This window comes from Boleophthalmus pectinirostris, unplaced genomic scaffold, assembly GCF_026225935.1.
Source record: "Boleophthalmus pectinirostris isolate CB_2022bp ecotype Guang Dong unplaced genomic scaffold, ASM2622593v1 HiC_scaffold_23, whole genome shotgun sequence".
Classification (NCBI taxonomy): Eukaryota; Metazoa; Chordata; class Actinopteri; order Gobiiformes; family Gobiidae; genus Boleophthalmus; species Boleophthalmus pectinirostris.
The window spans coordinates 32,892,557-32,919,979 of NW_026571207.1; the positions used below are offsets into that span (position 1 = coordinate 32,892,557).

Consider the following 27,423-nt stretch of genomic DNA (forward strand, 5'->3'; position numbering starts at 1 on the left):
GTCCATTCATATTTACGGTCTGTGTGTACGACCTGCAGACGTATAATCTATAATAATAAAAGTTTCACATGAAGCACAGAACAGACTCACCATCAGCAGAACACCCCTCTGTTACAGAAAGAACACTCATATTCCACTGAGTCGTGTTCTTTAGGCCGACAGAAGCTGAACCACATCAGTGCACAATAGCGAGCTGTTTTTGAGCACTCACTTTATGCAAAATAGCCATGCGGTTTTAAGTTTGCGGAAAGCTGTGTGGATAGAGAAGGCTTGCGGACACAGAAACGACCTGTCTGGACGCAAATCATTTCTGATACGGTGATTCGGTGATCCGGTGATTCGGATCTAATTCTAAATATATGGATCCAGGTAGAGGTAATTTTGTAACTGTTACGTAGCAACTAGAATGTAAACAAGGCCTTAAACATGTCTAAGGCTACATTCAGACTGCAGGGATTAATGCTCAATTCCAATTTTTTTGTGAAATCCAATGTTTTTGCGAGGTCGTTCACATTTCCAATTAAATGCGACTTGTATGTGATCTCCAGTGTGAACAGTAAACGGCCCAAAAGTGTCCCGCATGAGCACTGGAGACACGACGACGTCAACCGCAGCGAGCGTGCTCTGTGTTTACGGAAGTTGTCCAAACATGGACGCGAGCATTGAGCACCTGGAGATTTTAAAGTTCCTCTCGTACCGGAGCCAGAACATGAACAACTTACTTGTTTTAAGGAGGAGATTGAGAAGGAGAAGGACGAGGTTTTTGGCCGTGGTGTTTTGTGGGGCAGCGGCAGCAATGACGTCCATTGAAAGGAACATGTGGATGTGGAGACGTAGCCAAGAGTGGTGGGATAGCCATGTACTTCGCTTCAATGACAGAGTTTCTTAACAATTTTCGTATGATGAGAAGAACGTTTGTGTACATTTGTGACTTGTTGATAACGTGTAGGTGGATGAATGCGCTTTGGCCGTTCAGAATGAAGTCGCATGTCAAAAGATCAGATATGTATCGGTTTCAGGAGCACATATCCAAGTGTCCTGGGTCACATTTGAAAACATCGGATCTGTGTTGTCATTAAAAGATCAGATACAGGTCACATAGGGGCCAAAAAATCGGCTTTGGGTCACTTCAGGCTGCAGTCTGAACGTAGCCTAAATTACACAGTAGTTATGATTTGACTAATTCAAGTAAATGGCAACAGCTTTATTTTGTTAAATGAAGGTCTAAACTGTCAAAAAAAAAAGAGCCTTCCTTGTGTGTAAATTGTCTCTGGATTTCAAATGGAGTTTTCTATTTTGATGACATAGGCCGTGGGATTCTGTTTCTGCACTTTTCTTTCCTTTATTTCCAACTTTTTTTTTTTCCACAAACTGCCACATAACCGACGTAAAAACGATGAGAAACCATCCACCAAACCAAGTCACAGTTAGAAAAACACCAAAGCCTGTCATATGCACTTCAAACCCTTCTTTGTGAGCACATCCTGGATTTTCACAGTATTTTGCGAGGTGAAAATGGTTTGGTGAGATCATTAAAATTCCTTCAGAGACAGATTCCAGGCTGTAGTCTAATCAGGTCTCCATCTTTCTGCCTGTCACATCTGCTCTCCCCAATTACGCACCAGACACTCCTCTGCAAACCCAAGATTTTCAACGTGAAAAACTGAGCTGGTTCATTTAAAACGGTTTGCGGTGGTCCGAAGTTATTCCTCACTTCACTCACCTTCTGCATTCACAGCTTGATAATTAGATGGAGACACTAACGTAATCAGAGTACAAATTATGAGTAAGTATATTCAGTTACAGTTACTGTTTCAATGAGTGGTAATTGGATTACAGTTACTCTTGATTGAAATAAATGGATTACACAGAGATATTTTCCTGTTTTCACATTTTGGGCTAAACTAAACCATTTACTAGAACTAAAACCAGGACTAAACCAGAATTAAACCAGGACTAAACCAGGACTAAACCAGAATTAAACCAGGACTAAACCAGCACTAAACCAGGACTAAACCAGCACTAAACCAGGACTAAAACCAGCATTAAACCAGGACTAAAACCAGGACTAAACCAGGACTAAAACCAGGACTAAACCAGGACTAAACCAGCACTAAACCAGGACTAAAACCAGCACTAAACCAGGACTAAAACCACTAAACCAGGACTAAAACCAGGACTAAACCAGGACTAAACCAGCACTAAACCAGCACTAAACCAGACTAAACCAGGACTAAAACTAGCACTAAACCAGGACTAAAACCAGCACTAAACCAGGACTAAAACCAGGACTAAAACCAGGACTAAAACCAGCACTAAAACTAAACCAGCACTAAAACCAGGACTAAACCAGCACTAAACCAGGACTAAAACCAGCACTAAACCAGGACTAAAACCAGGACTAAACCAGGACTAAAACCAGCACTAAACCAGGACTAAACTAGGACTAAACCAGGTCTAAAACCAGCACTAAACCAGGACTAAACCCAGCACTAAACCAGCACTAAACTAGGACTAAACTAGGACTAAACCAGGTCTAAAACCAGCACTAAACCAGGACTAAACCAGCACTAAACCAGCACTAAACTAGGACTAAACTAGGACTAAAACCAGCACTAAACCAGGTCTAAAATCAGGAATAAACCAGGTCTAAACCAGGACTAAACTAATACAATATGACACTAACAGTAGTGTGGACATAATTGTGATCTCATATAAAAATCATTTCTCTTTTGTAAAATATCATCAAACTGAAGCAGTCGAGAAAAAAGTTACAATGTCATTTGAAACACGGCAATATCTTTTTATGACTTTAAACTTTGCTTAAACTCCATTTTTTTAACACTACTGACAAAAACTCATTGAGAGATAAGAGCTCTTCCCATCACTGCTCTGCAAACTGCATCTTCTCCGCTGTTTTAGTGTCTGTGACCTGTGTTACCTGTCATTCTGCTGTCATTACAAAGACACGGGCCTGACATGTGGTTTCTTGTGAACTCTTTTAGCTTTCAGTACGTCGTTTCTGTTCACACAGTGTGTAATTGAGACTGGAGAAAGCAAAATGACAGCTGTTGTGACTCAAATTATATGTTGTGTTTGGATAAATATTGCCAGATGATGGATTTTACTACTAAAAATGATCAGGTTCAACATTTGTGTTTGCGTTTCCTTTTCGGAGATCAACACACATTGGCACAAAGTAGACGTAAGAATAAACTACTGAAGCCTTCACTACACACGTCAACAGAATTTCTATTCACATTATAGACATTACTGCAAATTGATTCATGCTATATGTACCTATAGAGGCTCCGTCACGTGTCCCCATGGCAACGGTACCTACGCCGCCATGACACCGGGCACACTATGTCATTGACTTCAGTAGCATCAGAGAAACATGGGCAGGTTTTGTTTTGTATTTGGTTGTTCTAGACCAGGGGTGTCCAAACTTTTTTCATCAAGGGCCACATATCTAAACACAGACGAAGCAGAGGGCCGATCGAGGGCCGTACACTGATGCTCAGTGCAGTGAATAATTGAAATGTGTGCATGTCTAATTCGTTAGAATGATCCATCAGTCTTTATTCATGCTAAGATTTTTAAAAGCACACACTAAATATTAAATATTAGCTTTATCAAGGCAGATTTTCAAAAAACTTGAAGTAAAAAATTATTTTTTAATTGATGCAAGGTAATTTGGGCCAATTCACCTGGAAGTCTGAGGGCCAAGAAAAATTTGTCTGAGGGCCGCATTTGGCCCCCGGGCCATAGTTTGGACATGCCTGTTCTAGACGCTCTGAAAGGGATAAAACTATTTGTTTCTTCACTGTTCCTCTGGAGATGACTCATCAGGAGCTCAAACAAGGGAATTATCAAAAAAAAAAAAGACAGGAATTATGGCTAGAGAACATAAACCACGAAGAGATTTCCAAATACAAAGGCGACAACACAACAACACAAAAAAAAAACCACAACAAATGCACATCAAACGCGCAACAGCCACAACACATCAAAAAGCCACAAGCCACAACACATCAGCGGCAAGTGAAGAAAAACTGCAACGTGAAACGAATAATGATAAAACAATAAATTACTTTTACTTACGTTTCCAACTTCTCCGTTCCTTTACTTTTCACGTTGTAGTTCTTCTTCTTCACTTGCTGCTTGATTGGTCCATCGGAAAATAAGAGTCCCGCGGTCACTTTCCGTTGTGGCTTTTTTTGGTTTGTTGTGGGTTTTTGTTGTGTTGTTGCATTTGTATTTGTTGCGGCGTTTGTTGTGACCCCTCTCGGCTTCCGTACATCAGGGTGAACAATGAAAACATTCAGAATGCATAATGTAAGTGAGAAATAACCGGTGCACTATAGACTATTTACACTGTATTATAGCTGCTGCTAGCTTGGCATTTGCATATTTTGAAAAGTACTTTTAAATCGTCGTACTGTGGGGTTACACTGTGGGGCTTTGAGGATTTTGTTCTATACTTTTTGCCTTCTTCCGCTGATCTGCAAAAAGGTTGAAAACACTTATTAAAAAAAACCAAAACAAAACAGAGAATTCCCTTGTTTTTTTTTCTGCATTGGTGCAGGTCACAGAATATTATAGCTGAATAATACAGTTATATAAAGGCTGAAAGTGACTTTCCAGTGGCTTAAACGGAAGACGCAAACTTTTCTTGAAGAGAAATGAGAATAAAAGTCAGCTATCGTGTTTTTAAAGGCGCATTGTGTAACTTTTCTGGTGGAGGGTCTGTCAAATGCTTTTCTCCATGGAGATGTTGTTGCTTTGTCTGGAATGTTTCACAATATGGCATTAAACCTTTCTATCTTCAAGGAGACCAAACCAGACCAAGTTACATGGGGCCTCATTTATAAAAAACTGCGTAGGAGTTGTCGTAAGTTAGTGCGTACGCCTAGTAGCTACGCAAACTCCATATTTAGAAAACCCACCGCACGCACTAAACCACGCAATTTGTGCTTTATAAATCCCACCTGCAACTAGAATTTGCGCATGTAAACCCACGTCACGTCACGCCCTCTCCACACCTCCACCTCACCATAAAAGGAGCATGTAAAGTGACTCGTGAATGAGATTTCCCTAAACATGAGCCGATAATCAGTGGGTTTGACTGAGACACAGAGACAGAGGGAGGACGCTCCACGCAGCACCACGTGATCACGACAAAGACTTTATTAAAGACTTTATTAAACAAGGTTTAATAAATAAATTCAAAACTAAAAGTGACAACAATGACTCATCTGTTCATTTAATCATATTTCATAATATTTAGGCAGCACATCTTTGCATCGTGGATTTTCTGATCAAACACTTGCTCAAACTCTGTTCCTTTCCACGAGTGTCGCTTTTTCCCCGTGTCTCTAGAATTTGCGTAGACTTTACAGGAGGTCCCAAGTTGGTGTAGAGTTAAGCAAAGCGCCACGCTTTAGTCGAGATTCATAAATACCGCGGTTGGCGTAGAGCAGGGGTGTTCACACTTTTTCAGCATGCAAGCTACCTAAAAAATGACCAAGTCAAAATGATCTACCTAATACAAAGCCAAGCAAACTGCACTGAAACACTCTGTGCCCCTTTTTTGGACCCTCACCCACAGTTTGAGAACCCCTTCTTTAAGAGAACTTCCTCTGGCACTTTACACAAAACTGTGAAAAAAGTGAAGGAAGATTTTTAAACCTGTTTTTTAAAGTTCCAAACTGGAGTTACATTCTTTTCTGGTTTTGCAGTGATATTTACCAGCCTCTGCACATTTACCAAACCAAACGCACATCGTGACAAACACAGATGCATTTGTGCACTTTTGTTAGACAAACTTCAGCCAAATGTGGCAGTAGGTCTGTTCTGTAGATCCGCTCTATGCTGTAGACCTGCTTTGTGCCAACACTGGAACACAAATTTAGACTGGTTTTTGTTTCACGTTTGGTCTTGCTCTTCTAATCAGCCGCACTGTGGGAGGGGCTTGTGTTCGCTGTACGCAGGAAGGAGCGAGAGCGTGAAAAGGCGAGGGGCGGCGTGCTGACGTGAGGCAGATGGACAGGAAGGATGTTTAGGAAGTTGAACCTGCCCTGTGATGCACGCTGGTACACGAGGGCACACGCTGTTGCAGACGAGCCGTGCATAGGGAGCGTGTGTGTTTGTGATGTGCCGTAGAGTCTCCGCGGGTTTCAAATGAGCGCACAGGCTGCACTGAGACGCCCCACACGCTCCTCCACCCCACTACAAGTTTATTACCAACAGCAGCGGCCGTAATGAAATATGATCACACTTGTTGAGTGTCAGACCTTGAGTGAGAGACAAGACCGAGTCCAAACGCGATCGAGTCCGATACAAGTACTAAGACACGGCGTTCTACCCACACGACCTTGGTGATCGACTGGTAGATCGCGATTGACGTATTGCGCACCCCTGGCGTAGAGAGCACGTACGCAAGGATTTGTGCGTAAGCGAGCTTTATATATGAGGCCCCTGATCTGTGTTTTTCTAGGTATTTTTGAGCTGTAAAACCAACTGTGATTGATTAAATGTAAGGTAGAACTGCCTCAGAACATTCCAGGCAGAGCAATGGCATTTCCATAGAAACAAGCCTTACACGGTGCACCTTTAAGTTCTCTTTCAAAACATTCCTGACTCTGTTTTTCCTCTGCGTTTTCAGTTTGGCAGCGTCGAAAGAGGCAGCAGCCCGGAAAGCCACCACTCCCATGCCCCCTTCCGAGTTCCTGGACAAACTGATGGGAAAAGTGTCCGGATACGATGCCCGGATCAGACCCAATTTCAAAGGTAGGGGGCGCCACCAACACTCAGTCGGATAAATCAGGAATGTAGCCAAAATTGTGTGAAATTTTGTGCATTTAATTTCGTTTTCTAAGATATTTTTTAAAGGTTTATAATAGACCACGGTTATCTCCAAGGAAGGTTTGTATCCCTGAATGAGCTTGTAGTGTTTTGGTCTTGCCATTAACTGATATATTTTCTTTCACTCCTTCGTTGCAGTGTTTGACAAAGGTAATTTTGCATTGCACACTAGTTTTATTTAACCAGGATACTGTTTAAGTGGAAGCCAAACCTATGTATTTTTAATGAGGGTTAGAGCAGAACAGTACAGTATAGTTTGCAGTGTTGTGTTGCTCATAGTCAGTGTATTCCCCAAGGCAGAAGGCAGTCGGACTTTTCAAAATGGAGAAAAAGACTCAAAAAATTGAAACCATATTACTGTATTTTCTGATCTATGTTATAATGTAGATTCCTTATCACAAACAGACAGTGTTGGGAAGGTGACTTTTAAAATGTATTCACCTACAGATGACAGATTACAGACCCCAAAATGTAGTTTTTAACGTAATCCATTAAATTATTTAAAGTGAGTAACGTAATCTGAATACTTTATAGTACTTGATTTGCTGTAGAGAAGCAAAGACCGGGATATCGTAACATAAGATGTTTTATCTGCTAAAAGAAAATGAAAAGTCCAAACTTTACTGAACCGTATTAAAAATATTATTGATAGAAAAAGAGGAGACACGGTCCTCGCAGCATGATTAAGTCCTGTTAAATCCTGTTTGAGACATAGTTTAGACCTGGTTTTAGTCCTGGTTTAGTCCTGGTTTAGTCTTGGTTTAGTCTTGGTTTAGTCCTGGTTTAGATCTTGTTTAATCTTGGTTTAGTCCTGGTTTAAATCTGGTTTAGTCTTGGTTTAGTCCTAGTTTAGATCTGGTTTAGACCTGGTTTACACCTGGTTTTAGTCCTGGTTTAGATCTGGTTTAGACCTGGTTTTAGTCCTGGTTTAGATCTGGTTTAGACCTGGTTTTAGTCCTGGTTTAGATTTGGTTTCGATCTGGTTTAGACCTGGTCTTAGTCCTGGTTTAAATCTGGTTTAGTCTTGGTTTAGTCCTCGTTTAGATCTGGTTTAGTCCTGGTTTTAGTCCTGGTTTTAGTCCTGGTTTAGACCTGGGTCTAGACCTGGTTTAGTGTCCTGCAATGAGTGGAATTACCGAAAAAAAAGGGATATAGCCCAAAATGTGAAAACAGGAAAATACCGCCATGTAATTAATTTATTTCCACCAAGTAACTGTAATCCAATTACCACTCAGTTAAACAGTAACTGTAACTGAATACAGTTACTCAGAATTTGTACTCTGATTACGTAACTCCGGTACATGTAATCTGTTACTCCCCAACACTGCAAACAGACCTGGAGTTGTGGGTTTTTTGAGCTTTGTAGATGTGGACAGACTGATAAAAAAGGGTTACTCAAACATGTGAAAGAAACCAAACACAACTCCAGGTCTGTTTTTGATGAAGAACCAACATTATAACATGGCTTAAATCTCACAAGAGCCCATTTTGCGTAATACTATATCAATATAATCTGGTGAAAACAATGCAGATAAGCAGCTGGATCAGCTAAAGTTATAGGTCAGATCTATGGAAAGGCGACATTGCTCACAGTAAGAATGCATGTTTTACGTAACTTTTTTTAGAAGACAGAAACACCTGCAAATGAACAAATGCAAGATAGATATTGTATGTCTGATGAAATTGTATGAAACATTCAAGGCAAAGCAAAAACATCCACAACAGAAAAGTTACATACTGCATCTTTAAATCGAAAATATCCAACTTTATTGAATTGGAGACAACAAAAGTTCACAAAGTTGATGTTGCTAAGACTTCTCGAGCTGCGCAGACGTCGTCACGGCCCGTAGCTTTGTAACAGATTGGACCTGTATTTGAACTGACCGCTCAGACGCTGCAGCCCATACAGAACTTTTGGATTTAATTACCGACCTAAAGGTGAACTATGCAACTTTTCTTGTTTGGAGGTCGCCACGGAGATCTTACTTCTTTGCCTGGAATGTTTCTAATCTACAGCATAACATTAAACAATACTGGTCTTGCATTTATTCAATTGCTGGTGTTTTTGTTGCTAAGAAAAAATGTGTATTCTTACTGCGAGTGGGGTTGTCTCTCCGCGGATCTGACCTGTAACTGTAGTTTACAACTAAAGCCATACTGTGGGACATTTAAACCAAAGCAATAACATCTCATTGTTCAAATTTCATTACAATTGTAGCTTCATTTTATTTCATTGGTTTTGTCATGGAGAGACTTTGAAATCAGATCTTGCAGTCACTTGCGAATGTTTATCAAATTCCAACAATACCGTATTTTTTGGACTATAAGGCACACTTAAAATCCTTTAATATTCTCAAAAATCGACAGTGCGCCATATGTATTAATTCTAGTTGTGCTTACTGACCTCAAACAGATTTTGCACGTACACGGCGCTCAAAAGTCTGTCAAAATGTTTTAGTACAAAGAAGAAGTCCCGCTCCCACTCACATCTGCGATATTTTGTCCCACTCTCACCCCCAAATCCCGCAAAAAGAGGACGTTCGCTTTCTTAAGCTCTATCAAACAAGGAGAAGAGAAAACAAGATTAAGATTAAACCACATCTGCAAATTTAAGATGCTTAAAATGTTTTTATTAATGCCAAATAAAATATCCAGCACAAATGATGTATGATATTCAAACATTGATCATTTGTATATTTTACTTTACACTCATATTTAGTTTGTGGGACTGCAGTTTATCATCCCGCCCGCCCTCTCCAGCATTGTACAGTCCCGCTCCCGCCCACACCTGCAATGAGCTTTCAAAATATGTCCCACGGCCCACTGTTTTCCCTCAGGTGCAGGCGTCTTCTATTAAGCCGCACCGCTTGATGGATTGTCAGAGTATTACAGCTACCGTAGTGAGGAGTCTCGCGGAGTAATACACATTCAGTAAAACAGGAAGGCAACACCGGGCGAGATTTGCCAATGGATCGTGGACGTCTGGGCTAAAGGATCAGTCTCAAGTGTCGTCCGTTTGTTTCACTTAATGCGCCTTGTAGTCTTATGTATGAAAATAGACGACAACATTCAACATTATTGGTATCGTGCCTTATAATCCGGTGCACCCTATAATCCAAAAAATACGGTACTCATTAAAATTATAAATGTTTTTGGTAACACTTTATAATAACTACACCTTATTTAGCCTTAATAAAGCATGAACAAAGACTTAATTAATAATGATTCACGCTTAGTAACTACTTAATTACTACCTGAATTAGCACTTAACTTGCACTTAATTCGCCTGTGCTGTAAATAGTAACTCAATACTTCTTAATTACTCCTGAACTAACCATTTGCATGTTTACAAATGCATATTTAAGTACAAATTTGAGCATTTATTAATGATTAATAAGCTATGAGAGAATGATTTACTAATAATGCAATGCAATGATAATTCAGGCAGCTGTTATCTGTTAGTTAAGTCTTTCTGAGAGCTTTTCTAAAGTGAAGACAGCATTTGTTAAGGTTGGTCAAATTCCAGAGAAACAATAATACATTACTAGTAAATCATTCTCTCATGGCTTACTAATCATTAATAAATGCTCAAATGTGTAGTTAAATATATATTTTCAAATGCACACACAAATGGTTAGTTCATGAGTAATTAAGTAAGAAATACTTGAGTAACTATTTACAGCACAGGCAAATTAAGTGCAAGTTAAGTGCGAATTCAGGTAGTAATTAAGTAGTTACTAAGCGTGAATCATTATTAATTAAATCTTTGTTCATGCTTTATTAAGGCTAAATAAGGTGTAGTTATTATAAAGTGTTACCTTGTTTTTATTGGTTTATTTATTTCTATTCTATGATTTAGATTTTATTTTATTTCTTTTTGATTTTATTATTTTAAGACTAGTATTATTTTAGTTGTTTATTTTATCATCTTATTGTTGTTATTATTATGTATTTGTGCAGCACTTTGGAAACTAGTTTGTTTGTGAAATGTGCTATAGAAATAAAGTGGATTGGATTGGATTGAATTAGGCTAATTAAGTAGGTCAATTATAGGCCTAAATTTAGACTGCAGAGGCCTACAACCGTCTATTTCTCCTGACCAAGTTTTCAGAGTTCCGATTGTCGTCTGCTGTCGGTAATACACTGGGTATGGGCAAGAAATCGTAGCATACAAACACACTGCAAACAGCATTTTAGCAACTTTAGCAGCTTTTAGCCTCTTAGCCAGTCAGCGAGCATGAGCTACCTTTAGCATTAGCATGAACGTAAGCTAGTAACGCAGTGCAGCTAACAGGTGGAGCTAGTTGGCTACATTCCTTGGTATCCACGCAGTATCTGAGTGCTTGTTTTGGTGGTCAAGGTAATGTGCCTCTCCTAGCGCTCTGCTCCATGACGCTGTGATGATTAGACTGTAGTAGCCTGCCCCCGAATGGACGCCCCTTTAAAGACACATGTCAGAGGTTTGCTAAACCCTAAACGCTAATTGTCATATCTTTAAAATTGAACCAAATTGACAGAAACATTTGCAGACAAGAATGAAAAAAAAAAAAAAAGTTTCAGCTTCTTGCCAAAATGTTTCTTTAATTGGAATTTTATAATAATTGACCAAGTAAACCAATTCACTATTTTAATATTCTTTAGGTTTACACTATGATGCAAAGGTTTTGGGCAAGTTTGACATCAACTCAAAGCTGTATACAACATAAAAACATAATCTGACCTCCGCTAAGGTGCTAGTCTCTTCTTGCAATAGTAAAGATTTATTGGCAATCTACGTATTCAAATGTTGAATTCTTGTTCTATTGAAATGCAAACATGATAAACACTTTTAGTTGAGCTCATTTTTCAAACCTGCCTGAAGCCGGTGCACTATAGATTATATATATTCTGTATTTTAATATTGCTTCTAGCTTGGCATTTGCGTATTTTGAAAAGTACTTTTTAATCACCATACTGTGGGGTTACACTGTGGGGCTCAAATAATTTTGTTCCATATTTTTTTGCCTTCTTCAGCTGATCTGCAAAAAGGTTAAAAACAATTAGTAAAACATCTGAGAAGTCCCATTTTTACAGCACTGGCACACGTCACAGAATGTTATAGTTGCACAATACATGTGTGAAGAATCCCTCAGTCGTCCAGGTAGAATCCATGAGGAGAAAATTCAGTTTGTCGACTGGACAAAAGTTAGGTTGGTTGAAGACGTTTCGCAGCTCATCCAAGCTGCTTCTTCAGTTCTGGTCTGGTCTGGTCTTCTCTAAACAGAAAAGGAGGCTACAGACATCATCTATCTCCTATTTACAACTCCATCCTCAAACCTAAATCAAAACAAACAAGAGAACAACAGGTGTAGTCAGGTCAGGTCCAGAGGTGTGGAAGCTCCATTATGGACATGAATTGTTATGATAATTAGACCCCAGACCCTGTACAGGTCAATAGGCCGAACTAACCAACAGAAACTGTAAACAAGTAGGTGTGTTAGTTTCAGTTAGTTTAGCTCCTCCCTGCAGATATAAGGAAGTGTCCACCAGCGTCTGACCAGAACTGAAGAAGCAGCTTGGATGAGCTGCAAAACGTCTTCAACCAAACTAACCAGTCGACAAACTGAATTTTCTTCTCGCCGTTGCACAATACAGTTATATAAAAGCTGAAAGTGACATTCCAGTAGCTTAAATAAGACACAGCCTGTGCTTGAAGAGAACTGTGTCCTTGAACAGATTTTTTTTTCACAAAAGTAGAACAGAACTGAAGAAGCAGCTTGGAAGAGCTCGGAAACGTATTCGACCAAATAAACTTTGCCCAGTTGACAAATTGAATTTCTCCGTTGCCATGGATTCTACCTGGACAACTGGGGGATTTTTCACACAAAAGTCGCAGAAATATCTATATCAGTAAAATAATTCATGTATTTCGTTCTAGCATCAAGTTTTGAAGCCATTTCTGGAGGATACTGTGCTCTTGATGCCCTCAGAAATCACATGTTCAGATATTGCTGGGTTTCAGTGACTTCACAACATTCTATAGGCCGATAATATTTAATACAGATGGGGGCAGCTAAAAGTAACGGGTTTGTTAAAATGCAGATTTTTGTTTTGTTTTGTTTTTGGGAGCTCGCTGGGGAGTCGAGTGGTGTTGCCAGGACAGCCCCGTGACGTTTGACGGAATTCAATGCATTTTTGTCAAAGGGGCACCTGAACTTAAAAAGTGAAACTGAGGGAAAACTACAGTAGATATCCCTGACATTTTTACTGTACAAGTAGGGAGTGGGGACCTGTACAAAATACACTTGGAATCTTGGTTCTATCAGGTTCTATGACAAAGTAATACAATGACATCTTGGCTTTTGGATATTTCATTGTAAAGTACATTGTAATCTTGCCCCTTGTGTGGGAGACTGACATCGTCACATTCTAGAATCTGAAAACCACCGATAGTTTTGTGGGGGGGGGGTTTGTTTTTTTTTTTATGTGAGGGACATCAGTCTGGTCACGATGCCCTCTGTTGTGTTTCAAGCCAGGCTCAAACATGACCGTCCAATCAGATTTGTTTATTTCAGTGACACGTGAAATAAAGGAGTTCATTGGTCCACACATAGTTTTGAATAAATTGAAGAGAGATGAACAGAATTTAATGCTTTGCTCAAATGATTACGAATGTTTTTTAGTCCCTTGTGATTTTTTTTTAAATTCTTTTTTCCTCATAAGCAGCAAACATAGATATTGACCCGTTTTTGACCAGAAAACTGCAGATAAATAAATAAAAAAGTAGGAACTGTAGACACAGTTTAGTTGTGTATTCCACTTTAAGTTTTCTTGATCGTCACTCCTCAAAATTGGATTACGTTACCTATCTTCCAAGCCAAGACTTTGCATGACGTTCCTGTTTTTTTTTTTTTTACAAGAAACCTATCAAATCATTCTCCTCATGATCTTTGTTGCTGTAGTCATTTCCATTGTCTTCTGTACGCTCATAACCTGTGCTTGTTTCTGCCGTAGTGAGACTTTGCTGATCTGACACTTTACGAGTCAGTTTTACACCGAGCCAGAGTGACAGCCATTTTAATTGATGGGTCCAATTTATTTGTCTATTACCAAATGGACGCCGTAAAATGTAAATAGAGAGAGTGCAGTGGAGTGAGAACAATACATCACCAACCAGACGCAACAGAGTGCACCTTCTCCAGCTTAAATAATACGACAAGAGCTGTTTTTGTACTTAAAGGGTAAACATTTTATCTACTGAATTACATGGCCTTAGCACTACAATAATAATAATATGTACCTTTACCATCCTTTTATGACTGTAAATCTGAAATTGTTTGTTTAGTTTCGGTATGTTTAGGGGCGGACGAGGTACAATTTCCACAATACGAGACGAAACACGAGATTGGATCTATGACAACGAGACAAGACGAGATTTTGACATTCTTTATAAGGAATAAAGTACGGCCTCACCATTTTTGATTTACTCTATTTCATGTTTGTTTTCATTGTAGCACTGTTGTTTGAGACTACAAAATACGGAAGCCAAGAGGGGTCAAAACAAACGCCAACGCCGCAATGAATACAAATGCGACAACAAAAAGCCACAACACACCAAAAAAAGCCACAACGGAAATGACCGCGGGACTCTATTTTAAAGCAAATGCCGCAACAAATACAAAGGAATAATGATAAAACAATAAGTGACTTTTACTTACGTTTCCAACTTCTCCGTTCCTTTACTTTTCACATTGTAGTTCTTCTTCACTTGCCACTTGATTGGTCTGTCAGAAAATAGAGTCCTGCGGTCACCTCCGTTGTGGCTTTTTAATGTAATAATTAGAGCCCGACCGATATGGATTTTGTTGTGGCCGATATGAAACCGATATAATGGGAGTTGGAGCTGCCGATAGCCGATATAATCGCCGATATATTTAGTGATGTAAAAATTCACTGTAAATCTTGAATTGTTTAAAAAACTTAGGTTTGGCTCTAGTGGATTCTAAATTGGGTTTATTTAGGCAACATTTATTGTTATTCTGACTCTTTACGTCATATTTACATACAGTAGATTGGCCTAATGGCATTTTTGCATCACATTCTAGCTACTAGTGATGGGTATTCCATTTATTTTTTTTTTTGGAGAACCGGCTCTTTTGGCTCGGCTCACTAAAACAGCTGGCTCTTTCGGCTCCCAAGCGACTCTTGATTGTTTTGTTGCAAGCAGGACTAAACCAAAACTGAACCAGGACTGAAAAAGGACTAAACCAGGACTAAAACAGATTTAAACCATGTGTAAAACAGGACTAAACCAGAACTGAACCAGGACTGAGTGTCGGGACTCGGTCTCTATCTCTCTCTCAAGCCCAAGATTAGTCCTGCTTTATTCATTTTATGCTGAACTGCAGCCAAATATGCACTTTTTTTTTATCCTATGCACACGCATATTTCTGAAAGTTTCGTTTTCAGCCGCTGCTGCTGTCAAACTACGGGTCTACATGCGGCATGAAGAGAAAAAGTGAGAAAAAGAGAAAACACGGCTCCCAATAAGAAACATGCTCCCGTCGTTCACTTCAAAGAGCCGGATCTAAGAGCCGCTTTGATCGCGACCGACCCATAACTCCTAGCTAGTAAACTATCGCTATTAGCCTTTAGCCGTAAAAACGTGCGCACCGCGGTAATTAATTCTATGCATAAATGTGGATCATTCACACGTCTATTCACAGCTCATTTACATATCAATGCTGGTCCAGTAACAAATATACGGCCAATGTAGTCACTTTACAATAGACCAATAGAAAACAGCCTGTTTATGTGCGGGAGCTACAGCAGCTAACCGCTAACAAACCTAAACTAGCTTCAAAGTCGATGTATTTCCAACACTCACCGCTCACACAGGCTCCTCCTCACATCACAAGTCTGCACTAATAAATGTCCTTTTAATCCAGACTCAAACCGATTGTGCGTAAAAAGAAAATAATCTCAGTGTTGCGCACGGCTGCGGGTGTAAACAAACACACGCGAGTGAAGTGACGTGACTCTGTGGTGTGTTCAGGGACAGTACGGACACAAATTACACCGCAAATAAATACTGATGCGGAGCCACATATTAGGACATTTATCTGTCTATAAATTGGACTAAATGAACATAATGTAGAGAGTCTAAGCTTTATAACGAGGTATAACATGCCCACGTGAAATATCGGCCCATATCAGCAAGCATATTGGCCGATATGTCTCCAGGTGCCCATATTGGCCGATAATATCGGCCAGCTGATATATCGGTCGGGCTCTAGTAATAATAACACAGTTTTGACTTGTATCTAAACTAGAAGTGCAGTGCTCTGATCTTTTGAACACTTAAGAGTCTCAAAGCAAGCCGTTTTACTGTACTTTACAACTCTATATCCTGTGGTTCGCAGACAGATCCTGGTACAGTCTTTACGATAAGAGATTTGAAGTCTCATAAGACTCTTCTCGAGTTTAAAAGTTGTTTAAGACCGAAAAATAGTAGTGTAGTGCGTGGCGGCTTTTAATTTTACATTTCAAATGTCTTATTGCACTGATATGTCCAACCTGAGCCAAAATATAAGTTCTAAATATTTGTCAGAGACCGATCGAGCCTTTGGGACTTCACTCGGGTTTCCATGCTCTAAGGCTACGTTCGGACTGCAGCCTGAAGTGACCCAAATCCGATGTTTTGGCCCCTATCCTCCTGTATCTGATCTTTTAATGACAGTCTGAACGACACAGGTCTGATTTTTTTCAAATGTGACCCAGGACACTTGGATATGTGCTCCTAAAACTGATACATATCTGATCTTTTGACATGTGACTTCAGTCTGAATGGTCAAAGTGCATTCATCCACCTACACGTTATCAACAAGCCACAAACGTCACTATTCTGCGCTGAAGTAGGCGAAAACCGTTAATGAACTCCATGTCACTGAAGTGAAGCACATCACCACTCACCACTCTTGGCTCCGTCTCCACGTCCACATGTTCCTTTCAACGGACGTCGCTGCCACTGCCCCACAAAACACCACGGCCAGAAACCTCGTCCTTCTCCTTCTCAATCTCCTCCTTAAAATAAGTAAGTTGTTCATGTTCTGGCTCCGGTACGAGAGGAACTTTAAAATCTCCAGGTGCTCAATGCTGCGTCCATGTTTGGACAACTTCTGTAAACACAGAGCACGCTCGCTGCGGTTGACGTCATCGTGTCTCCAGTGCACATGCGGGACACTTTTGGACTGTTTAATGTTCACACTGGAGTCACATACAAGTCACATTTAATTGGAAATGTGAACGACCTCGTAAAAACATCGGATTTCACAAAAAAATCCGAATTGAGCGTTAAGGCCTGCAGTCTGAACGTAGCCTAATAAGAACTCTCATAGGCCAAAATATAAAACTACCTGATTGAAAAGAAATATGGATCACATAATTCACGTAAATGACCAAAGGGACAGCAGCAACTTAATGGATTCTTACGGATAGTGGATTAAAATATTGAGAAAGCACAAAAACCTCCTTAAAGCTGCCATCTGTAACTTTATTACATTTTGTTTGGCCCCTTCCCTCTCTTGTCCCAGCCTCTCTCTACCTCTTTGTGAGAATACAACAGGGGACTGTCGGCCCGTCTAATTACACATAGTCGCTTTAAGGCTGCACGATTTTAGAAAAACAAAACAAAAGAAAATCAAATGACATTTTTTCTGATAATGTAATTGTGATTAATTAAGTTCTACTGCTGTGTCCCTGGGCAAGACACTTCCCCCGCAGCGCCTCTGTAGTGTGAGTGTGAGTGTGTTTGTGATGTGCGGCGAGTATCTGTAGCTCTCCTCCTCTGTGTGCGTTTAGAGCAGGCATTAATCACACAGCGGAGTAAACAGGCTGACAGGGGCCTCATTACTATGCCAGCGCCGGGGAGGAGAAGCCAAAAGCACCAGCGCAGCATTCTCAAACAGACGCGCGCCCACCAACTCCATTACACTCTATATATTATACATGGAGAGTAATTAAGGCCAGCTTAAGTTTAGCAGGAAATCAAAGCGCTCATAACGGAAAGAAGATGTTTTTATTGGATTGATATTAGAAAAAGATGCAGGTCAAATGGTAGCCTTGTCGTACTGAATGAGATAAATAAATAATGCAGACTGCGGTGAATATGGAAATGTAATGGTCGTTACTAAGCCTTGGTCAATGGAAAAAAGTAATGCGCAAAATGTAACAGCGCCCTCTGGTGTTCTCCAGTGTGATAATCATTCATGATTCATACTGAGACCAAAAAAAAAAACAAATTAATGTTGCTTAGGGTTATCTCATGTGAAAACAAAGTACTGAAACTATATCACAGACTTTATAAAGACGTGGACTGAGGGAGAATGACGTCACCCACAGCGCTCGGTTCCAGTCAAATGAAGCTCAACGAGGCGGGCGGTTATGGGGGTGAATTCGGAGCAGAGCTCTGTATTTGGAGTTCTGACCACAAGTATCATAGCAACCGAAGAGCCAATCGGGAGCGAGGCTGTTGAAGGTAATACTGGTTTGACAGGGGGCAAGTGCTTAGCAACGCTGTCAATCAAACCTGAGAAGTGTGGAGTGAATGAACAATGCTCCGTAAAGCGTCTCTGAGTGTCCAGAAAAGTGCTTTATAAAACTGATGCATTATTATTATTATTATTGTTATTAAAATGAGGAGCCTGACCGCAGCAGTTGCAGAGAGAGGAGTGACAGTTTTTCAATGCAAAGTGAATTTATATATACAGTCTATGAGCTGTATACTCATTCACTCGTTTTATCATGACAGTAAAGCTAACAATGATTGCGTTTACTACAAATGGTTTAATAATTAGATGCATGATTTTGAGCTGTAGAGCTGCTTATACATACATATATCTATATCTGCTCTGGGCCAAGACACATTCACACATGGGAAAAATACAGTACAATGTTGTAGGACTGTGCCAAAAATGGAAAGATGGATAGAGCTCAATCTCTACTTTAGTCGAACTCCATGAGACATAAGACGTGTGAATCTGAATCGACAGGTCCACAGCCAATCATGTGTCAGGAGAGCACGTGGAGCTGATGAAGATTTATGCTTTTGTTTAGAAAAATCAGTGTGTGTGTGAGTGTGTGTGTGTGTGTGTACGTGTGTGTGCGTGCGTGCGTGTGTGTGCATGCAGTGCCGTCCATTTGCCCCCCTCCTTCACCGCACTCTCTCTGTCTCTGATTGAGCTCCTCACCTTTTCTCCTCTTTCTCTCCTCGTGTGCTTTTCATCTTTATAATCCAAGTTACGGAAGGTGGTTCCTGTACCATTCATTCTGTTGAATTTCAATTAAGAACGAAAAACTAAAATACAATTTAAAAAAATAATAACAATAATAATAAAATGGGAAAACAGTTTGTTATTTCGTTATTTTGTTTTAGTGTCAAACAAAAAAAAAAAAAATTTGTTTTCAACCTCTATTGCCAATATTGATTTTAAAGTTTATTTCACATAACACTGATTAAAAAAAACTGTCTCTGTGCCAGTTTTAATTTTGATATTTTATTCTTCCGGGCAAATAAATAAACCAGACAGTATAACATCTAAAAATTGAAACAGGCATCAAAACAGTTTTTTGATTGTTGTCATTTGACAACTTGTCAACTTTTAATTAAATATTAGAAATAAAGGTCGAAATCTGTTTGTTTGGGGTTTTTGACACTAAAGACACTAATGAAATAAACAGTTTTCCAGTTTTATTGTTTTTTGTTCTTAATTGAAATTAAAAACAATGAATGGTACATGGACTGAAAGTAAACAAAGATTTTCTCACTGTTTGTGAGTGAAACTTAAGAGCTCATTTAGTTCAAGAACATCTCACGTGTTTCTGTTGACAGCAGTAACGCTCGGATGCATTTAGTTTTAAAATACTGTACAAACTCATTTCAAAGTTTAAATGTGAATTTCTCCAGAATTATTGGTTCTATCAACACAAACACGCACAAACACACACACACACACACACAAAAACTGTAGTGATCCTGATCTCCTTCTCTTTATGCCTGGAGTCAGAAGTGAGGACTTGCAAGTCTGACTTGGACTCAATATTTTGAGTCAGTGAGTCAATATTTTTAGGACTTGACTTGATAAAATGTACTAAAACTTGGGACTCGACTTGAACTTGAATGTCATTGACTTGGGACTTGACTCGGACTTGAGGCCTGTGACATGAGAAATGACTTGGTGCTTCTTCTAAATTTTATAAAATACATTTTTCTTTACAGTTGATAAATGCAGAGCTGAATTTTAGACTTCATGACAAAATAACTTTTAAATCTGAATTCTTTCTGTTCTGACTGTAATGATCCACACTCAGATCTTTTCAAGACATTTAAAAAGGAAACATTTGCAGTTCTACAACTCAAATATAAATATACTGTGACTTTTTAAGTACAATTTAGTTTAAAATTCTTATAAACAGCAAAAATCTAAGCTGTATTTCATACTTGTTTTAGTTTAAAGACTTGAAATGACTTGAAGCTCAAAGCAGATGACTTGGACTTGACTTGGACTTGACTAGGACTTGCAGGCCAGTGACTCAAGACTTGATTTGACTTGACTTGACTTGACTTGACTTGACTTGACTTGACTTGACTTGCAGCTTGCCAGTGACTGAGACTGACTTGACTTGACTGACTGACTTGACTTGGACTTGATTTGGACTTGCAGGCCAGTGACTCGAGACTTGACTTGGACTTGCAGGCCAGTGACTCGAGACTTGACTTGGACTTGCCTGTCTTTGATTTGGGATTTGACTCGGACTTGGAATTGACTTGGACTTGACTTGGACTTGCAGGCCAGTGACTCGAGTATTGACTTGGACTTGACTTGGACTTGCAGGCCAGTGACTCGAGTATTGACTTGGACTTGACTTGGACTTGACTTGGACTTGCAGGCCAGTGACTCGAGTATTGACTTGGACTTGACTTGGACTTGACTTGGACTTGACTTGGACTTGCAGGCCAGTGACTCAAGTATTGACTTGGACTTGACTTGGACTTGACTTGTTGACTTGGACTTGCAGGCCAGTGACTCGAGTATTGACTTGGACTTGACTTGGTTTTACAGGCCAGTGACTCTAGACTTGACTTGGACTTGATTGTCTTTGATTTGGGACATGACTTGGACTTGATGTCAAAGACTTGAGACTTGCAAAACAACGACTTGGTCCCACCTCTGCCTGAAGTCCTCAGGTCACATGTATAAGACGATCGAATCGAAAATCAAGATCGATCAATATCAGGTGATTCTTTTTTCCCCTCATGGCTGAGTCCTGCGGCGCCGTTGACCTCTGACACTGTCACGCTGTTCAAATCATTAGTGAGTTACTTTTACACAACATTCACAGCCACTTCTCCTCCAATTAGCGCCTCTGCTGCTTCCTCCAGTCGTCAGAGAGAGCGGAGTGAACCCAGGGGAGCAGAGAGCAGGTTTACCCCAGCTCGGCGCTCCCTCGGTGGGCATGACGGCGCGAGCATCCGCCTGGAGGCTCCGTGGAAGCCCCCCTCACATCCCGGACCTGTCACAGCTGACCCGATCGGACCGGCTCGTTCATAACCCGCGCTCTGCTCCTCCGCTCGCTCCTCGTCGCCCCGGCCCGGACCCCAGCCGCCATGTTGCTTCGTCTCCGTGGCGACGTGTAATCAGTCACTTGTGCCAGGCCGGCGTGTGCTCTCGCCGCGGGGCTGAGCCGAGGAGGGAGGAGCGCCAGAAAACGTGATAGAGGGAAATTTGGACCGGAGCAAAGAGAAAAGTGTCACAACAATGAAATATTTTGGTTTAGTCCTGGTTCCCGCTCTCTTATTTGCCCTCTCTCTCCTCACTCTTTCCCTCCTTCTGTCTCTTCTCTCCCCCTCTCTTCTGTTCTTTTTCTCTCCCCCGTTCTCCCCTCTTCTCTCTCTCTCTCTCCTCTCTACCTCCCTCGCTTCTCTTCTCTCTCTTGCTTTTCTCCCGTTTCCTCTCTCCTTCCTTTCATCCCTCCTTCTGTTCCCTCTCTGTTCTCTTTTTCTCTTTCTCCCTCTCTCCCACATTCTCTGGTTTAGTTCTGGTTTAGACCTGGAAGAGTCCTGGTTTAATCCTGGTTTAATCCTGGTTCAATCCTGGTTCAGTCCGGGTTTAGACCTGGTTTACCACTGGTTTAGTCCTGATTTGATCCTGGTTTAGTCCTGGTTTTGTCCTGGCTTCCTTCTGGTTTAAACCTGTCTAAGATCTGGCTTAGACCTGGTTTAGTCCTGGTTTAGTCCTGGTTTAGTCCTGGTTTAGTCCTGGTTCAGTCCTTGGTTTAGTCCTGGTTTAGTCCTGGTTTAGCCCTGGTTTAGATCCGGTTTAGTCGTGGTTTTGTCCTGGTTCAGTCTTGGTTTAGTCCTGGTTCAGTCTTGGTTTAGTCCTGGTTTAGTCCTGGTTTAGTCCTGGTTTAGTCCCTGGTTTAGTCCTGGTTTAGTCCTGGTTTAGTCCTGGTTCAGTCCTGGTTTAGTCCTGGTTTAGTCCTGGTTTAGTCCTGGTTTAGTCCTGGTACAGTCCTGGTTCAGTCTTGGTTTAGTCCTGGTTTAGTCCTGGTTTAGATCCGGTTTAGTCGTGGTTTTGTCCTGGTTCAGTCTTGGTTTAGTCCTGGTTCAGTCTTGGTTTAGTCCTGGTTTAGTACTGGTTTAGCTCTGGTTTAGTCCTGGTTTAGTCCTGGTTTAGTCCTGGTTTAGTCCTGGTTTAGTCCTGGTTCAGTCCTGGTTCAGTCCTGGTTTAGTCCTGGTTTAGTCTGGTTTAGTCCTGGTTTAGTGGTTTAGTCCTTTAGGTTTTTGTCCTGGTTTAGTCCTGGTTTAGCCCTGGTTTAGTCCTGGTTTAGTCCTGGTTCAGTCCTGGTTTAGTCCTGGTTCAGTCCTGGTTCAGTCCAGGTTTTCGTGGACTTCAGTGGACTCGTTCATCTCAGTGAACAGCTCTGTATCGGCGCGTCGACCTGCCGTATCCGTCCCTCTCCGGCTCCGGTCATTAAAACCTCGGCCGCCTCACATTCCTCCTCTCTGACCTCCTTGTCTCCTTTCCTATCTCCTCTCCTCCAATCTCCTGCGTCCTAGCTCCTCGTTGGACAAATTGTTTTTCTGTGACCTGTGTGAGTGTGAGGCTCCCTGGAGGAATAACAAGTGAAAAAGCAGAGATAGAGAAGGAGGAGGAGGAGAGGCCCGAGAATGAACGAGAGCAGAGAAACGACAGAGATGAAGGGAGCGAGGGAAGTATTCAAGAAAAGAAAGAAAATATGTTGCTTCTTCTTCTTTTCCTCCAAATTTCACAAACAGACTCAAGATCCTGCTTTTTATGTTCGGTTTCTTCGTTGTGTAATGGGTGTAGAAGTCTGTAGAATGCTTGTTTTTTTTTATCTGAAGGTTGGTGGTTCAAATCTCGCATTTAAAATCTTGACCCAAAACAATCTCGGATCAGATTTTTATGATTATTATTATTATTTAATTTTTTTTTTATGTAAAGTGCTTTGAGTGTCATGAAAAGTGTCTTATAAATGTGACAGGTCCTGGTTTAATCCTGGTTTAATCTTGGTTCAATCCTGGTTTAGTTCTGATTTAATCCTGGTTTAGTTCTGTTTTAGTCCTGGATTAGTTCTGATTTAGTCCAAGTTTAGTTCTGTTTAGTCTTGTTAGTCCTGGTTTAGTTCTGATTTAGTCCTGGTTTAGTTCTGATTTAGTCCTGGTTTAGTTCTGTTTTAGTCCTGTTAGTCCAAGTTTAGTTCTGTTTTATTCCTGTTAGTCCTGGTTTAGTTCTGTTTTAGTCCTGGTTTAGTTCTGTTTTAGTCCTGGTTTAGTTCTGTTTTAGTCCTGGTTTAGTTCTGTTTTAGTTCTGTTTTATTCCTGTTAGTCCTAGTTTAGTTCTGTTTTAGTCCTGGTTTAGTTCTGTTTTAGTTCTGTTTTATTCCTGTTAGTCCTAGTTTAGTTCTGTTTTAGTCCTGGTTTAGTCCTGTTAGTTTTGGTTTAGTTCTGTTTTAGTCCTGGTTTAGTTCTGATTTAGTCCTGGTTTAGTTCTGTTTTAGTCTTGTTAGTCCTGGTTTAGTTCTGTTTTAGTCTTGTTAGTCCTGGTTTAGTTCTGTTTTAGTCCTGGTTTAGTTCTGTTTTAGTCCTGTTAGTCCTGGTTTAGTTCTGTTTTAGTCCTGTTAGTCCTGGTTTAGTTCTGTTTTAGTCCTGTTAGTCCTGGTTTAGTTCTGTTTTAGTCCTGTTAGTCCTGGTTTAGTTCTGTTTTAGTCCTGTTAGTCCTGCTTGTGATGGTTTTGGCATTTCTTTCAGGCCCTTGTTCAGCACAAGTTTAGTCCTGGTTTAGATTTGGTTTAGTCCTGTTTTAGTCCTGTTAGTCCTGGTTTAGTCCTGTTTTAGTTCTGCTTCAGTCCTGGATTGGCACTGCTTTAGAGCTGCTTTAGTCTTTGTTTAGTCCTGGTTTAGTTCTGTTTTCCCCTCTCTCCCCTGTTCTCTCTCTCTCTTTTTCCACTTTCTCCCTCTCTCTCTCTCTCGTGTGTGTGTGTGTGTGTGTGTGTGTCTGTGTGTGTGTGTGTGTGCGTGTGTGTGTTGCGTGCGTGTGTGTGTCTGGGCCTGTCGTGTGCTCGTCCTCGCCTTATCAGCACTTGTTTAATGGCTGCTTAAATGGGATTAATGGGCACAAGGCAAAGAGTGTGGAGTGGAGGAGAGAGAGAGAAGGAGAGAGAGAAGAACCCTAAAATCAGGAGGAGGGGCGAAAGAAAAGAGGGAGAGAAAAACAGAAAGGGAAACCGAATCCATTGAAGAAAACGTGACATTCACACTTGTTTCCACCACGTCCAAGCTGGGTCTAGACTTGGACCAATCCCAGAACTGGACCAGGTCTACAACTGGACTAGAAGAGGACCAAAGCAAGTCCACATCAGGACACTTCATGGGCCCAAACAGGACCACATGCACGTCTGAGAAAAGCTGCGACAAATGGTAGAAAAGAAAAAAACACAACCACATTGCGAATCTTTGTAGTTCCAAATTTCTATTATTTTCGTAATAAAGTTTCAGGCCCCTCTTCAGATTTACTGAAATACTCTGTTTTTCAGACGATAAATCAGTCTGGAGTATAAGTCGCACCAGCCAAAAAAAAGTGTAATGAAGAAAAAAATATATATAAGTCGCACCAAACTATAAGTCGAACTTCTTGAGGGAAATGTATTTTATAAAATCAGAGACCAGGAACTGACATTTCCTGTTGAAAGTCAAGTTGCTTTTTTTTTTGTTTTTGTTTTTTTGAGACAGGGACAGTGCACAATTTTAACATTAACATGAACAGGAGAGATGCTTTGTACATCAGGTTGTAACACTAGTGCTAATTTCCACCTGTCGTCCCTGGGCAGGTTCATTGATTGATTGTATTTAACTGACCTCGACTATCAACTGTTCTTCCTGCAGACCTGTAGCATGTTTGTTTTTGTAACCTAGATAAAAATGTATATACAGTAACAATAGAGGCTTTGCACCGTCACCGTGCACCTATAGCAACGGTACCTACGCCGCCATGACACCGGGCACACTATGTCATTGACTTCAGCAGCATCGGAGAAACATGGGCAGGTTTTGTTGTGTATTTGGTTGTTCTAGATGCTCTGAAAGGGATAAAACGATTTGTTTCTTCACTGTTCCTCTGGAAATGACTCATCAGGAGCTCAAACAAGGGAATTATCAGAAAAAAGATGCAGATTATGGCCAGAGAACATAAACCGAGAAGAGATTTCCAATGTTACCATCAAGACACTAGAAGTTTCATCAAGGTATTTGCTATTTAAATTGTTTCATAGCTTATTTAATGAAAGAAGCACATTTACTGAACTAAAATGTCATTAATTTATCCAGGAAAACCTGCACTAGTTTACGATTCAACGAACCCACACTGGGCTCCTATGATCAACATGGTGCACGAGTCGAAGAGTCTGTGAGTTGAACCTCGAAAGAATCGACCATGAAAAGATCCTCGTGAATGTTAGAAAGATCTGCTCACAAGAAGAGATTCATTCTAGAAGACATAGTTGTGGATAAGCAAGACAATAAAGAAAACATGGGTCCTACGACGAGTGACATGTTTATATGTGCACTGGAAAATACAGTTTCTACTGCCACTCACACTGCAAATGTTTTCTTTTTACATTTTAGTTCAGTAAATGTGCTTCTCTCATTAAATAAACTATGAAACAATTTAAATAGCAAATACCTTGATGAAAGTGACGTGAGTGTGTCTTGATGGTACCATTGGAAATCTCTTCGTGGTTTATGTTCTCTAACCATAATTCCTGTCTTTTTTTCAATAATTCCCTTGTTTGAGCTCCTGATGAGTCATTTCCAGAGGAACAGTGAAGAAACAAATCATTTTATCCCTTTTCAGAGCGTCTAGAACAACCAAATACACAACAAAACCTGCCCATGTTTCTCTGATGCTACTGAAGTCAATGACATAGTGTGCCCGGTGTCATGGCGGCGTAGGTACCGTTGTCATGGGGACATGTGACGGGGCAAAGCCTCTATACACTAATAGAAGTTCATAATATAACTTACAGTTTAAAATGGTTAAAAAGCATCAATAAGTTATAAGTTACATAAATATTGTTAAAAGTATATTTCATTTATAAAGTAATGTGTTTAAAAACAGTTAAAAGTACCTGGAAATAAGTTAAAGGAGTTGTCCAAAGTATATTGCAGTCGATGCAGTTTACTGTATTTCATTTTATTTTGAAAATCTACAGGAAGTGCTATGAATGTGTACTGCTGCTGCTGGCCGTTTTTTTGTATTGACTTTACATCCAGTGAATCAGGGGTGAGTGTCTGCCAACAGACCAAAGGCTTGTCGCACACCATTAAAAGTTCAGAATTATCTCCTTATTTATTATTATTATTTTTTCTCTCATCTCTCTTTCTCTCGAGGTTAAACTAACGCTCCGATGGTGCTCCACATACAAAATGTTTGGTGCAAACTCAGGATGATTTAGGCAGTCAAAGGTTTCCTTTTTGGTCCTTCCTGTGGATCAATCCTGCCCATCATCTTCACCTTTCACTATTTTTCAATTCCGTTGGGAAGAGAAACAGTTTGAACAGAGGTTTACAGTCACACACATCTGATTCACTTTTGCATTTATGGAGTTTGCAAAGTCGTTTTCCGCTGTTAGGATCCAACAACCACACGATTAACAATGTCCAAATCCCAAAACTAAAATATGACAATATCAGAACCACAAACAAAAGTGATATTGTTCCAAATCTTGAAAAGATCGACTTTGTTAATAGACTCATCCCACTGTAAAATCAAACATGGCAGTTTGATCCTCACTTTTTAAGAAAATCCTTCCCAGTATGAATTGCGCAATGATTGGAAGTCCGAGATTCTTGATGCGTGTATTCTCCATAGCCGTGTTTGTCGTGTTTCACTTCCTGCCCTGAAATTCGTGCGTCATCGTGATCACGTGACTGAAACCCTCCTATTATCATTTTTGCTTTTGGTGCGAGGAGAAAGGAGGTTCCATCTTGTGTTCATGTGG

At 40.4% G+C, this 27,423-nt stretch overlaps 1 protein-coding gene across 1 annotated transcript in view; it reads left to right on the forward strand.

Annotated features, from left to right (window-relative positions):
* The window catches only part of glra1 (glycine receptor, alpha 1), a 279,246-nt gene that overhangs the window by 68,365 nt on the left and 183,458 nt on the right, over positions 1 to 27,423 (forward strand). Inside the window, 2 exon segments of the mRNA XM_020920567.2 lie at positions 6,668 to 6,792; positions 7,006 to 7,017. Coding sequence (XP_020776226.2) covers positions 6,668 to 6,792; positions 7,006 to 7,017 — 137 coding nt within the window.